We start from the raw sequence: 14,039 nt of genomic DNA on the forward strand, positions 1-14,039 counted from the left end.
CACACAAACCTGAGTCTGGATCCCCAGAAACAATATAAAAAAGCCAGACATAGGGGATAGAGAGATGCTTCAGCAATTAAGTGTGTGCACCATTCTTGGGGAGGATCTGGGTCTGATTCTCGGTGCCACTGTTGGGCAGGTGGCAATTGCCTATAATACCAGCTCCATGGGGATCTGATGCTTCTGACCTTTGTGGGTTCCCGCACTCACACGCACACACCCAAACACCTACACGTAACTAAAAATAAGAAAAATGAACTTTTATAAAAAGCCAGGCATAGCAAATATTGTAATCTCAGTACCAGTGAGGTAAAGAGGCTTCCTGAACCTCAGTCAAATTGGCAATTTTTAAGTCGATGAGAGATCCTTTCTCAAAAAACTGTCTGGGCAAGGGAGATGGACTAGCAGATAAAAAGCACTTGCCTGGCAAACCTGGGGCCTGAGTTCCAGGAGCCTCTGTGGTGCAGCAGCAAAAGCAGGAGAGACCTCACTATAACATAGTTATTAGGAGACCTAGGCTTTCTTCTGACCCTTACATGTGCACTGTGGTAGGCGTGCACCTGTTGCCCATTCCCTGTGCACACACGCACATACATGCACGCACCCGAAAAAAAGGGAAAGACAAGAAAAAAAGGAGAAAATCTCTGCTAGTCCAATTCTCATCACAAGTAATTAAAAACAAGCCTCATGGAAGCCAACTTAGCAGATTCACCTGGATACCTTGTTGTGCCTGGTTCCTCAGCCCCTACCTGTTGTCTCAGAAAGTAAGGGTCAGTTCTTTCAGTTAAGATCAAGGTCTTGTGGTAATTACACATTCCCAATGTGGTTTCTCCTTGGCACAGGACTGGAAAGGGGGCAAGTGATGAAGGGTTTTAGCTGTGCTGGGGGTTGGGGAGGTGAGGGGAAGGGTTTTCTTTGGTGATGCCACAATGTAGACTCAAGTCTGTTTGCAGCAGGGGGAAGGACGGGGAGACATTCTTTAAAGATGTATTCTTAAATACATCTCTAAGCCAGGGAGTGAACAATACCATTAGGCATAGCTTCAAGACTTGAGGAAGGTGATGTTTATGTGTTTTAGAGACACTGTTGAGAAACTAAGACATAATTAAGAATAGAAATTTGGCTGTGAGAGTGAATATTCTTTTAGAACTATTAGCATGGTATCATACCAAGTACAAGTGCCACAAACAGAAACCCTTATATGTATAAAAACATCAAATCTTTTTGGCCACTAGTGGCTTGACAAACTTCTCAAAATCTTCCCCACGTTTTGTGCCTGCTTTTTGACCATCTTACCCAATGATCTTGTAATATCTTCTATTGTAAGAAAAAAACCCTCCATCCTTCCTCTAAGACCCAAATCAGAATTTATCATTCATTACGTTTTCCAGATTAATTGTACTTTTGTTTGTGTGTGCGCGTTTGTGTCTGTGTGGGTATGCTAATGTGAACAAGGAACCTATGGGGGCCCGAACAGGACGTCAGGTTTCTCTGGCACTGGAATTACTTGCTAGCCGCCCAAACTGTGTGCTGGGAACTGAGCTCAGGTCCTCTGGAAGAACAGTCTCGGAGTCATGTCTCCAACCTCTCGATGATTTACTCCTTAATAATTTACAAAACTTTCTATTTCATACTTCATTACAGGTAATTCCATATAAATATTTTGGTTTGTCTCCAGACTTAGGAAAACATCCAGCAGGAAAACAAAACCCTTGTGAGGTTTCCTAATTACTGTTTGCACTGATGATACTTGTTAGCCACAGGGCCAGACCAGGAGCTGGGCGTCTACCAGGTAGGCGATTTGAATTTAACTTTAAAATGTTTTTTTTTGTTTTGTTTTTTTTTTTTTTTTTTTTTTTATGGAAAATCCTCCTGGATTTACCTCATGTATCGTCAACTCCACATTACAGCCTTGAACTTCCACAGTCCTTCTCAATATAGTACCTGTCTCACCAAAGTTACCTACATTTCACCATGAGTCTGTTGAGAGCTCAACACTTGCAGGGCAGTGTGCAGGTTCGTCTTGAGGCCATCTGTCAGGCATGGCATGCGTGGTACATGGATCAGGCATGACATACACAGTACATGGATCAGGCCTTATTTTACCTCACTGAGGAAATGAAACAGGATACTATGTTTTAAATGCTGATGTAGGAGAAACATACTGAATACATCGTTATTTCCTTAACTCTTAGAGCCCTCTCACAGGTGAATAACTGTTGACGTCTACTGAGACAGTCTAGAATTGAACTGTGGGTTCAGATCCCCAAACCAAATCATCTGAAAGACTCCCTATATGTGTTGGCTAGTTTTTACATCATCGAAACACAAGCTAAAGTCACTTGAGAAAATGACTCCAACAAATTGCCCTGTGGCAGTCAGCGGGGCATTTTCTTGATTGAGGTTTGACTGACTTGGGAGGGTCCAGCTCACTGTGGGTGGTGCCACCCCTGGGCTGGTGGTCCTGGGATCAATAAGAAAGCATGCTAAGCAAGCCATGGGGAACAAGCCAGTAAGCAGCTCCCCACTCCATGGCTTCTGCATCTGCTCCTGCCTCCAGGTTCTTATGAGCCTTGAGTTCCTGCCCTGCCCTCCCTCAGTGATGAACTGTATAAGCCAAATAGACCCTATCCTCTGCAGATCCCTTATGACCATAGCATTTTTACAGCGATGGAAACCTAAATACGACAATGTAATTGGAAAACTCACCTGAGAGGTGTCTTTCATATTCCCTAACATACAGGGAGATCAAGCATGTTCAAAGCCATAGGAGGATCTCAGAGAATTCCCATTCCAGTTAGAAACTGTGCCCACAAACATTCCAGATCCCTCTATTACCAGGTGCACAGAACGAAGAAGGTTATAGAACTTGGGGGTGAAGACAGTGATCTGCAGGCACCAGTGAATGACCCACCTCAAATTAAATCCATCTTTTAAGACAGTTTAGATCTTTACTAGATAAAGAGTTATTGTGGCATCCGTTGACAAGACGGACCACCATTTACTGTCCTTCAGACATGCGTGTTCAGCCAGACCTGAAGTTTTACAAATTGCATGCTTTTCCCGGTCCTGTGGCTTGGAGCAGAGGCCAGGCTTTTACTTCTCCAAACTGTCCTAGGATCCCCGATTTTAAAGAACGCTTGGGAAGCAATGGTTTGCTCAAATGAAATATCCAAAACACCAGGAAAAAAAAATGCATTCTCCCTGTGCTAATCATCTCAGTCTGGGGAGGAAGACGAAACCAAGGCACCGTGAATTCTGGAAGCTGCTGTTAACAGAACAAGCCTGGCTGACTGAGCCCGCGATCCTGCAACAGTATGGCTACCGTGCCAACCCAAGTGTTCTTCACTCTCGAAGGTGGCCAGGCTCCTAGCTTTCATTAATGGGCATGTTCTCTGCTCCGGGAAAACAAGATGCAGTAAGCAGATGTAACTTCTGCCCAATTCTTCTGCAGAGGAACGTGGTCCATGCCAAGCCCACCCAGACACTGGAAGGCCCAGGATTAGAAGGCCATGGACCAAAAAGGATAAAGTCACAAACCAAACCAACGCATGGCTGACCCAAATGAATCATACCCTTGTGTTTTGATGGACAAATATGACTCCCCAGTGTTGAGAGGGCCTGGGTGAGCTTTAGAAATCCTGCCTTGCTCAAAGACCTGCTTTGGAAATGGGAGCCCTGGTAGACGTCTTGCCTTCCTCTCCATGGCCTGCTCCATCATAAGGAGATGGAGACATGGCTCAATATGGGCTGCTCCTATAAAGGACCCAAGTACAGCTCCCACCACCCATGTCAGGCAGCTTAGAACCACTTGTAACTCCAGTTCCAGGGCATCTGACACCCTCTTCTGGCCTTCACAGGTACCCACACGCACATGTGCACACTAGCATACAGATGTACACATGAACAAAAATAAATTTTAAATGCAAGACACCGAGAAAAAAATTACATCTTCTAATGGGTTTTCTCCCTCCTCTTCCTTACCTTTCCTCCCTGCCCCTTCATTTTTTTTATCTCCTCTAAAGTATAAAGTGTCTAACCAGAGGCCAGGGAGGCCTTTGCAAATGACCCAAGCATCCTTACAGGTTGGAGATGTGTGTGGGGGGAAAGAAGTGTGGCAATCCAGATACCCCTAAATTGATCACAAAAGAAACAGCAACAATCAGAAATCTAAAGAATATCCCTCCCTATGGGCACGGCCTGAGGACATGGGTTCCTTTTGCTCATATACCAGGCTCATATTTTAGTTGCAATGCTGGAAGTATTTGAAAGAAAATATTCCATCAGATAAAGAGAGGGAGCGCCTGCATGCCTGACCTTTCCCACACAGTATCTCGCCAATCACACGTTCTTGCCTGGCAGCTAATTCCTTCTGATGGCTTACAGTTCCAGCTCTTGGAACAGCACACACAGATGCCAGGTCCCCTGTAAGCCCCTAGGCTGGAGGCCAGAGGTTAGCTGAGTCAACTGCAGTCCAGAGGGCAGTTGCTCTCTGGTGGACATCTATCTGGATGCTCACTGGGTAGAGTGCTTGCTTGGAGTCACAAAGCCCTGGGTTCGAACCCAAGACCACATAAACCAGGAGTAGTACTGCGTGAGGGTCGAGGTCGATCTCAGCTACACAGTGAGCGTGAGGGCAGTCTGGGCTTCAAGAGACCCTGGCTGGGGAGAAGGAGAAGAAGGGCGACAAGGAGGACCCAAGTCAGAAGAAGTCACAATCCATCAAGCTACCATGTAAAAGAGAATCTTAACCCGGCTACAGGCTTCCCACGAGCTGGACCTCCAAAGGGAATTTGTTCATCTTCATGAATTCACGTCAACTCTATTCTACATTTGATCCCCGGCAGTTGTTTGAGCCCTGTGCCTGGGTCATGGTCCTACATGCTCGGAACTTGAACTTTACAATAAACTTTGTAGAGCACAAGCAGCTGAATTGCTATGCATATCTAAACCCAGTGCCCCTTCCCCCCCAGTTCCCATGATGCCGCTGTCAGGCTGAAAACTGCAAAGTATCCAAGTGTAAGATACTCTTCCTGCTTTGACCTTCTGTGGTTCAAAGATCATCAAGGGGCACAGTGCACATTTCCATTAAAAGTGTCCTTTGACCACCCAGTACCATGTGCAGTGAATATGTATAAGGAGAAGTACAAAATGGAATGAGAAGAAGATGGCAGATCACAAAAGCATGGGAACCATTCAACACTGACCTGCTGAGGGCACTTGAGGTGGGAAGGTTCCCCCACTCTCGAATATGACACCTCTTTGGCCCTTCCAGCTTCTTTATCAAGACCCATTTACACACCCCAACCCTCCTACCCCGTCCTCAACACGTTAAATGAATATGAGTAGCCTCCATCTATGTACAAAATAGAGAATTGTAGGAATTATCTTCTGGTCTCTTCCTATGATTAAATTAAATAAGCACTGTCACCCATTTTACTAATTGTTCCTCAAGGGGAGCCCAAGTGTCTGTGTAGCTGTCCAAACCCCTCAGCACACCCCACGTGGAAACAGAGCGATCTATTGCTCTCTGTCCCTGGTGGAGACCGCAAGCACCTGAGGGAGGGAGGAAGAAGGACACAGCCACCCGTGCACACTGTGTTGCTACTGCTCATCTCCTGGGCTGGTTCCCAAACCACAACTTCAACCACCCAAAGATCCATAAGAGCTGGAGCAGGGGACCTAGCCGAGTGTTAGTGGTAAACTTGTAAGTAGCACTTGGCTGAGTATGCAGAGCCGGGGCCAGGAAGTAAAAAAAAAAAAGTTCTGTGCAGCCTATTTTGAAATGCCTTGGTGGTTTGTATCTGACCTAAATAATCCCCAGGATGCTCTACGGTAGACAGCTGGTGTTGGAGGAAATACTTCCCTTAGACACAGTGCTCAGACTCCAAAACACGAAGCCTGGGTGGACAAGGAAATGTAAATTCAATTCAAGATGGGCTCATGCTTGCAATAGCAGTATGTGAGAGGCTAAGGCAGGGGGATTGCTATGAGTGTGAGGCCAGCCTAGGTTATACAGCAAATTCCCGGCCAACCTAGGCCACAGAGTTTAACCTTGTCTTAAAAAACAAACAAATAATACCCCAAAATAACAAAACCTGCATTTAAAGTCAGCATTCTATTTTGCAATTCTGTCTCCATTCTACAATTTCTGAGAAAGCAAAAAAAAAAAAGAGAAAAGGAGAAAATCTTGCATTCATGGGATAATTTCATAGGTGAAAACTTTTCTAAAGTGTCATAGTTTCGAAGCCTCTGTACCAGCTTAAGAATATGTCAAAAGTCAAACCATCTTTTTCTATCTTTGGTCAGAATATAAGAACCAATTACATAGCATAGAAATAGCCAAGCTGAGCCCAGAGGCCCAGCCTGGGGGCCTAGTTCGTAAGGGCTGAGGCAAAAGCATTGCAGGCTGAAGGGCTGCTTTGCCCCAGGGGACTTGGGGCTGACTAGGGCGACTCAGTGAGACCCTGCTACAAAATACCAAGTCAAGAGAGGGATGGTGGATACACAAAGTTCTGGGTTCCATAGCAGGTGCTGCAAAGTCAAACCAAAGCCTCACTGATCAGATACTCTAACCATTCAAGACCAAACTCAACGCCCCGCGACTGCCTGGGTGCTAAAGGCTGTGTCCTAGTCACACTCCCCAGCAGGGTGAAGGGACGCTCAGTGCAGCCCTTCCTGAAAGCGGCTCATGTGTCAGCCTGGGGCAGCCCTGGGGACAGGTCGCTGAGTAACAGACCTTGCTTGCCTTTGAGGGGATGCAAGGTACAATGCGGGTGGCCCTCCTGGCACATCCAAAGCAGGTTCCCTTAGGAGGTCCAAGTTGGTCTTCAAAGATGAGAAACAGCAGGCAGATAGGAATTCCAGAGAGAGGCATTAGAGAGTAAACAGAGGAACAGCTGCCTAAATTGAGGCCTGGGATGCTCTAGGCCCTGGTAGGATGCAAAGTCAGATTGAACAGGGTTGAGGAGGCCGTTCCCAGGTGTGACTCAAGAGTTAATAATGACCAGAGTCGTTTGTGGGAAGTGAACATGTGGCCAAGCACTGGAAAGCACTGTGTCACTCGACCCTACTTCAAGTCTGCCATCCCAGGTTCACACAGTGAGTGCCAAGCACTCCCAGGCTATATGGTCAGTACGGGGGAGGCAGGACTGGAACCCAAGACAACCTGAACTGCAGTGTGCGGCCCTCACTCTACCTCCAGCCCATCAGGTAGAAAGACAGGCAGGACACACTCGGCCCAGCTCGTGTAACAGGAAAGAGTGAAGATTGTGGGTCTGCTAGGGCTGGCCTGTAATCAGACACAGGCGGTGAAGTAAGAACACAGCGACGAGAAACACACACAGAGGCACCGAGAAAGTAATATCTAATGTGCACACCCTCCCGGGGCATTCAAGAAAACAGGAGGGATATAGGTTACGGGGACTGGAAAGTCAAACAGGACGTGACCATGTTCTAATCCCCTGATGTGTCCCGTGTCTGTCTGTGACATGATGATGCGGGGATGAGCTCAAAGAAACGAAGTAAGAATGGGTCTGTCCCACTCATCTGGGGGAATGTCCCCTGGGTCTTAACATCCCTCTAGAGTAGGGATTCTCCAACTTCTTAATGCTGCGACCCTTTAATGCAGTTCCTCGTGCTGTGCTGACACTCGGCCATAAAATTATTTCCCTGCTGCTGTATAACTCTAATTTCACTACTGTTATGAATCATAACGTGTGTTTTCCGATGGTTTTAGGCAGCAACCCCTGTGAAAGGGTCGGTCATAACCCACAGGTTGAGAACTGATGCCCTAGAAGGAGATATTCAATAAATACCGTGGAGAAGGAAGAATCAGAAGGCACTTTGGAAGATAGTATTAATAAGGTGCATTAATGCTAAGGAAATAGAGCCATTCCCAGGGGCTGGAGCGCGTGTTCAGCTGTTAAGGGCTGTTGCAGAGGACCCGAATCCCATTCCCAAACATCTACACGGAAAGACTCACAACCATCTGCATCTTCAGCTAGCTCCAGGGAATCCAACACTTTCTGGCCTCCATGGGCACCTACACTCAGTACACTCTCATGTCTATACCCTCGGCTACCTCAGACACACACACACACACACACACACACACACACACACACACACACACACCACACATAATGAAATAAATGAAACCAAATTTTAAAATAAAAATTCATAAACGTAAAGAAAACTGTAAAGGAGGCAGGTTGAGGGCGGAAGAAGGATGGAACAGACATGGATGTCACGAGGACCTACAGTGGGTGGGCCTTTAATAAGGAGTTCTCGATGTGGGGCGCTAAGTCAAAACAGAGGCACCAAATTAAAGCCACTTGTTAAAAATAAGATGTCATTAAAGGAAGTGCCCTGTGGGTGAAAATGCATCTTACAGGAGGGTTGGGGAGAAGTAGGCCCAAAGATTAAACTCCAGGACTAGAAGATTTCTAGTTCCTGACCTGGACAAGGTGTCTGTAGGGACCAGTGATCCCCGGGACACTAGGACCAAGGCTTAGTTTTCTGTGAGAACCCTTCTGTAGGCACCTCAAAAATAAAAACCATAGTTTTCGAGGGCTGACCTTTCCAGGGTATTTTTTTCTCTAAAAGTCATTTCTAATTTTCGAGCGTTTACAAGTGTGACTGTAATACATCAGAAACAAACATTTTAATTTTTTGAGGCCTACAGGAGGGCTCAGCAGGTAAAGGTGTTTGCAGTCAAGCTCCGAAATCTGAGTTCTTCGGTCTCATAAAATAGAGGGAGAGAACTCACTCCCGAAGTTGTTCTCTGACTTCTTCAACACAAGAGCAGTCACACACGCACACACACAAGCACTCACACACCACGTATATGTGCATAATGCACGCATGCACATGTACACACACGCACATACATAACAACATACACACACACTAAATAATTTTTTAAATTAAAATTTGTCTAAGTATATTTCTTGGCTCAGCTCAAAAAGCACTTGTCCTGCAAGTGTGGGACCTTAATTCAGATCCCTGGCAGGCACTTACATAAATAGCCAGGAGGATGGTCACCTGCAGGCAGAGACAGGAGTTCCCCAAAGCAAGCTGATTAGCAGGACTAATCAGCACAGGACACTCTGGGTTCAGCTAGAGGCCCTGCACCATCAAAGAAACCTGCCTCCGGAGGCAATGGTGTGGAGACATTGAAGAAGGCATTTGATGCCAACCTCTGGCCTCCACAGCCATGAGCACCCAAGTGCGTGCCCAGTCTATTCCAGCACTCATGGATAGCACCCCCAGATAACCATGAGGAAAAAAGTTATGTGTGTGTGTGTGTGTGTGTGTGTGTGTGTGTGTGTGTGTGTGTAAACTTGCTCATCTGGCAGGCTGTGAGTATAAGATGGGTTTTACTCATTTTTAAGTACTTCTAGGATTTTGTAAACAATCTCTGGTGCCTTCCCATCTTATCTTGCATTAAGTTACCTTGAAAACAGTTCTCACAATTTAACACTGTGTCAGAGAAATCCAGACACCCTTCCCTTCTATGGAAAATGAAAAGGATTCCACACACTTTCCTGGGAGCTGTCCTCCAGCTTTAAAACGTCTTTGAAAACTTCAACCACATGGGTACAACTCCAAACAAATTGTCCAAACATTCTGGAATCGCAAACTCCATAGAAATGTGAAAAGTCTCTGCTTCATAAAACTATTTAAAGCCCAAATTAAAAAGACCCACCAGGCCCGTCAGCTAATTGTTTAAAACTGTGTGTATAAATGACTCATGCGCTACAGAGCCTGGAATTCGAAAATCACAAATCTTAATCTTGTAAACAAGACTTAAATTGGGGCCTCCTGAGTTTTGTTCCTTCCCCATCTAAAGCAAATGTTTTATGTACACAGAATAAGAGGGGTGACATGTCTGATGGTCATCAGCTAAATCCAGCAGGCTTTCTTTTAATATTTAAAAAAAACTGTGTTTATGTGTGTGTTGGGGGAGGATCTATGTGCATGTGTGGGTGGGGGCAGAGGAGGATACCAGGTGTTCTTTATCACTCGCCACAGGATTCCCTTGAGCCAGGGTCTCTCACCCAGTCTAGAGCCGGGTTGGCATCCAAAAGTTTCCAAAGGGCCTCCCCCAACTTTTTGGCAAGGAGCCACACCCAACTTTGTATATGGATGCAGGGGATTTGAACTCAGGTACTCAAGCTTGCATAGCAATGTTCTTAGGCACAGAACCAAGTCTCCAGTCAAGGCTCGGGTAACAACAGAGAGGATTTAACTTTCAGGAGCTCCTGCCTAATAGAGACTGGAAAAACCACAGCAGCGTTTAAGAAACTACAGAACTACAACCCTGTCAGGATTGTTGCTGTCTTGCTTTGTCGGCTGGCTCCTTCTGAAATGCTCCACTGCTGCTTTCAACACCCTCACCTACTCTGACATTTGCAAAGAACTCCCCCACCCAAAAGCAAGTTCACCCAAAGCGACCCTGGCTATCTCCTAGTCACTGAAAACAAGAGAAGGGAGTGGAAAGCCGAAGATGAAAAGAGTGCCAAACTTAAACAAACTGAACCACAGAGATGTACAAAAGGGGAAAACTGAGGCCCAGAGTCACGTGACTTACCCAAATAGTGGCCCTGACTACAAATAGCTGCAACTATTCTAACTTTTGAGCTAAAATGTCTGAGACTCTACACTTCCTAGGCTGATGGAGGTGGGTCATCGGTCCTTAGGAAGGAGTTGTGGTTCCTAGTTTTCTCCCTTAAATGCAGCCCCTGCTATGGGACCTGGTGGTGGGACCCGGTGGGCATCCTGGGTTAGGTGTTTCCACTGAGTGGCAACTACAGAGATCTTTGACTCCAGGCACCACCCTGGAACGCAGCACTAAGTAGACAAGCAGTAAATTATTCTCAGCCATTAAGTCCCCATCCCCGCAGGCCAGAGGGATAGATGACAGCCCTTTGAGATCAGTTCTTTTCTCGAAGTTGTTTCCAGTGAGTCGGGGCCCAGAATCCTTTCAGAGGTGGTAGAATTGAGGACTGAGAGTCTGGTTCAATCAGGGTGTCTAGGGCAGTACTCGGCCCAGGTGTGCAACAGCTGGGCTGCCAATCCCCTGCCTTGACTCCTCCAAACCCCAACTTCTCAAACTTCCCTTTCCGGGGGTTGCAGGCCCTTTCGCGGCCGCCCTAGCCTTTCGTGCGCGCACAAAGGGGTCAGGAGCGTCCCCAAGTCTCCCACAACTGAACTGTCCTCCTTTGGGAGAAATCTTCCCCGATCCCCGCGGGCCTGGGACGACTCGGGCCGCTACAAACTTCCCGTTTCCGCCCTCTAGCCCCGACCCGCGGCCGACTGTCAATCGCTGCCCTGGGGGTTGGAGGAGCAGCGGGGAGCCCTAGTGGATCCCCAGCGTCGCTCCACGGCCACTCACTCACCCGACTTGGGAACCTGCGGTGGGATGGTGCTGGCGATGCGCGTCCACAGGACGATGTGCAACGGCCACAGGCCCCGGAGCAGCCCCCGACCCATGGTGGCCCCCGTCGCTCGTCATAGACCGGCCCGTGAGGCGCCGCGAACCGAGCCTCGGGGACCCCGGGCTGCGCCTTGACTCCTAGTCCTCTCAGTATGCCTGGGCCGTCCTGAGCGCGCCGGGCAGAGGTGCGGGCCAGATGTGGCCGGCGATCGGGGGAGCTTGGAGGCCGGGAGGAGGCCCCCGGCGGCCGAGGAGAGCTGCGCAGAAGGCTGGGGCTCCGTCCCCCAAGCGAGCGTGTGCGCGCGCGGGGGGTGTCGTCGGTCGGTGCGCGCGAGTGACTCACTCATCAACTCTACCCGGGCGCCGGGAGGGAAACAGGAAACTCCTCGCCAACAGCTGGGCAGGACCTCTCGCTGCCGGAGAGCCTTCCAGCTCCAGCCCTCTCCAGCTTCCAGCCCTTGCCTTCCTCCTGCCTCTAATCAAGGCCCCTGCGAGGACTCTGCAAACTTTCAGTTGCCCCCTCGCAGCCCTCCCACGCTCTCCCCGCCCCCGCCAGGTTCCTGCTCCAAGTTCAAACTCAGAAGTGACTAAGTGCACGTTTTGCAAAGCAAGCTAGAAAGCGCTTAAAACCACTTTCCTTGGTACCCCACCAAGCACCCCACACACACATTCTAGGCATTGCTCCCAGGGCCTTCATAATTCCGTTGAGAACAAGGAGGGGGTTCGGAAATGCAGCTCCAGGGTCCCGAACGCATTGTTTTTCCTAATAACGGTAAGCACTGCTTCATCAGAGCTTGGTTTCAGTTTTATGTACAGCGAGCGTGATCACGTTGTAAAGGGCTGTTTTCTTAAGTGAGGTAAAAATCCAGGGGTTTGTCTCAGACTTTAATGTGCATATTAATAACTTTGGGTTGTGAATTCAGCTAAAATGCAGGTTCTGGTTCAGTAGGTCTGGGCCAGGGCGTGTCTGCATTTTTAATGAGCACCTGGGTAGAGCCTCCCATTGGAAGGACCATTTCCTGGGCGTGGTCTGCCCAGTAAAGCCAAATATTCAGCCATGTGACCGTGGTGGGGATGTTTTAGGGACATTGCCTGTAAGGAATAAAAGTGTCTTTAGTGGTGGGGTCTGCTTCCTTCTTTCCAGGGTTCGCTCTTCGATAATTCGAGTGAGGGAGGAAAATACCTGAATGAAGGTAGAAAGGCTCTCAGTGGGAAGACAGTACACCCCTCAAATTTCCCTTCTTCCTGGAGTGACCAGGTTTTCCAGAGACAATCCCAGCTTTTCCCGGGCTCAGTGTGTGCATTGTGTGTACGTCTGTGGGCCGTGGAGGCCAGAGATCCATATCCCGTGTCTGTTTCAATCACGTCACCTGGTTTATTTTTAAAGGTTTATTTTACGTGTGTACATTTTGCCTTCATGTCTGTATGTGCATGAAGAGGTTGTATAAGAGGTTCTAAGAGGACATCAGATCTTAAGGAACTAGAGTCACCGAAGGCTGTGAGCCACTATGTCTGGGAGGTGACCATGCAAGAGCTGAGACCTGAATCCAGGTCTCCATAAGAACCAATGCTCTTAATAGCGGAGTTCTCCAGCCTCTTGCCTTATATGAATGTCCCGTGATGCCGGAGATGGAAGATTGGCTAGACTGGCTAACCAGCAAGCCCAGACATCCAGCACTGGGGGTTCAGATGTATCTGTCCCAGCCTTTGGTTTTTAATTTGTGTGTATATGTATGTGAATGCGCCGTGTATGTGTGTAGTGTGTGTGTATGCATGAGTGTGGGGGCCTGCAAACAGGCACACACATGGAGACCAAAGGGCATCAGGTGTCCTGCTGTCACTCTCCACCTTATTTCTTTGAGACAGTATCTCTCGGTGAGCCTGAAGCTAGGCTGGTGTCCAGCAAACCCTACTGATCCTCCTGTCTCCACTCCATGAAACTGGGGTTATAGACACATGTATGGCGATATCAGGCTTTTTATGTGGGTGCTGGGACCTGAACTCAAGTCCTCATGATTGTGCAGCAAGCACTTTCTACACGGAGCGCTCTCCTGCCCCAGCACCCAGCTTTCTATGCAGGTGCTGGAGGTGCTGGAGGTTCTTGGCGTGTTTGAGGTGGGTCTCAGCTTGGGTGGTGATCATCTCAAGGACTGAACCATCTCCTCAGCTTCTCTTTTGCAGTTTATTAATAGAGCCTCTACTCTCTGTCAGATATATGATTAGGTAATGAGCTACACGATCAACCTATGTCCATCTCTCCAAAATAGGGACAGTGAATAGCTCATTGTTTGGGTTAGGGTTTTTGTTGCAGACATACACCTGACCTAAAGCAACTCAGGAAGGAAAGGGTTTATTTCATCTTCTAACTTGTAGTCTGTCATCCTTGGAAGTCAAGGCAGGAGCTAAGTCAGGTCCCTGGAGGCAGGAGCTGAAGCAAAGGCCATGGAGGAGTGCTACTTACAGGCTTTGTCCCTATTGCTTACTCAACCACTTTCTTATAGAAGCCAGGACCACCTGTCCAGAAGTGCTCCCACCAACAGTGAGCTGGGCCCTTCCACATCAAGCACCAATCAACCCACAGGCCAATCTGATGTGTTGA

General features: G+C 47.9%; 1 protein-coding gene across 2 annotated transcripts in view; it reads right to left on the minus strand.

Annotated features, from left to right (window-relative positions):
- The window catches only part of Tgfbr2 (transforming growth factor beta receptor 2), an 88,522-nt gene extending 76,614 nt beyond the window's left edge, over positions 1 to 11,908 (minus strand). For both annotated transcript variants that reach the window (XM_038323933.1, XM_038323932.1), the window contains exon 1: positions 11,403 to 11,908. In XM_038323933.1, coding sequence (XP_038179861.1) covers positions 11,403 to 11,496 — 94 coding nt within the window. In that variant the 5' untranslated portion in view covers positions 11,497 to 11,908. The remainder of the gene's footprint in view (positions 1 to 11,402) is intronic.
- Positions 11,909 to 14,039: the final 2,131 nt, after the last annotated feature.

The sequence above is a fragment of the Arvicola amphibius genome, chromosome 3 (genome assembly GCF_903992535.2).
Source record: "Arvicola amphibius chromosome 3, mArvAmp1.2, whole genome shotgun sequence".
NCBI lineage: Eukaryota > Metazoa > Chordata > Mammalia > Rodentia > Cricetidae > Arvicola > Arvicola amphibius.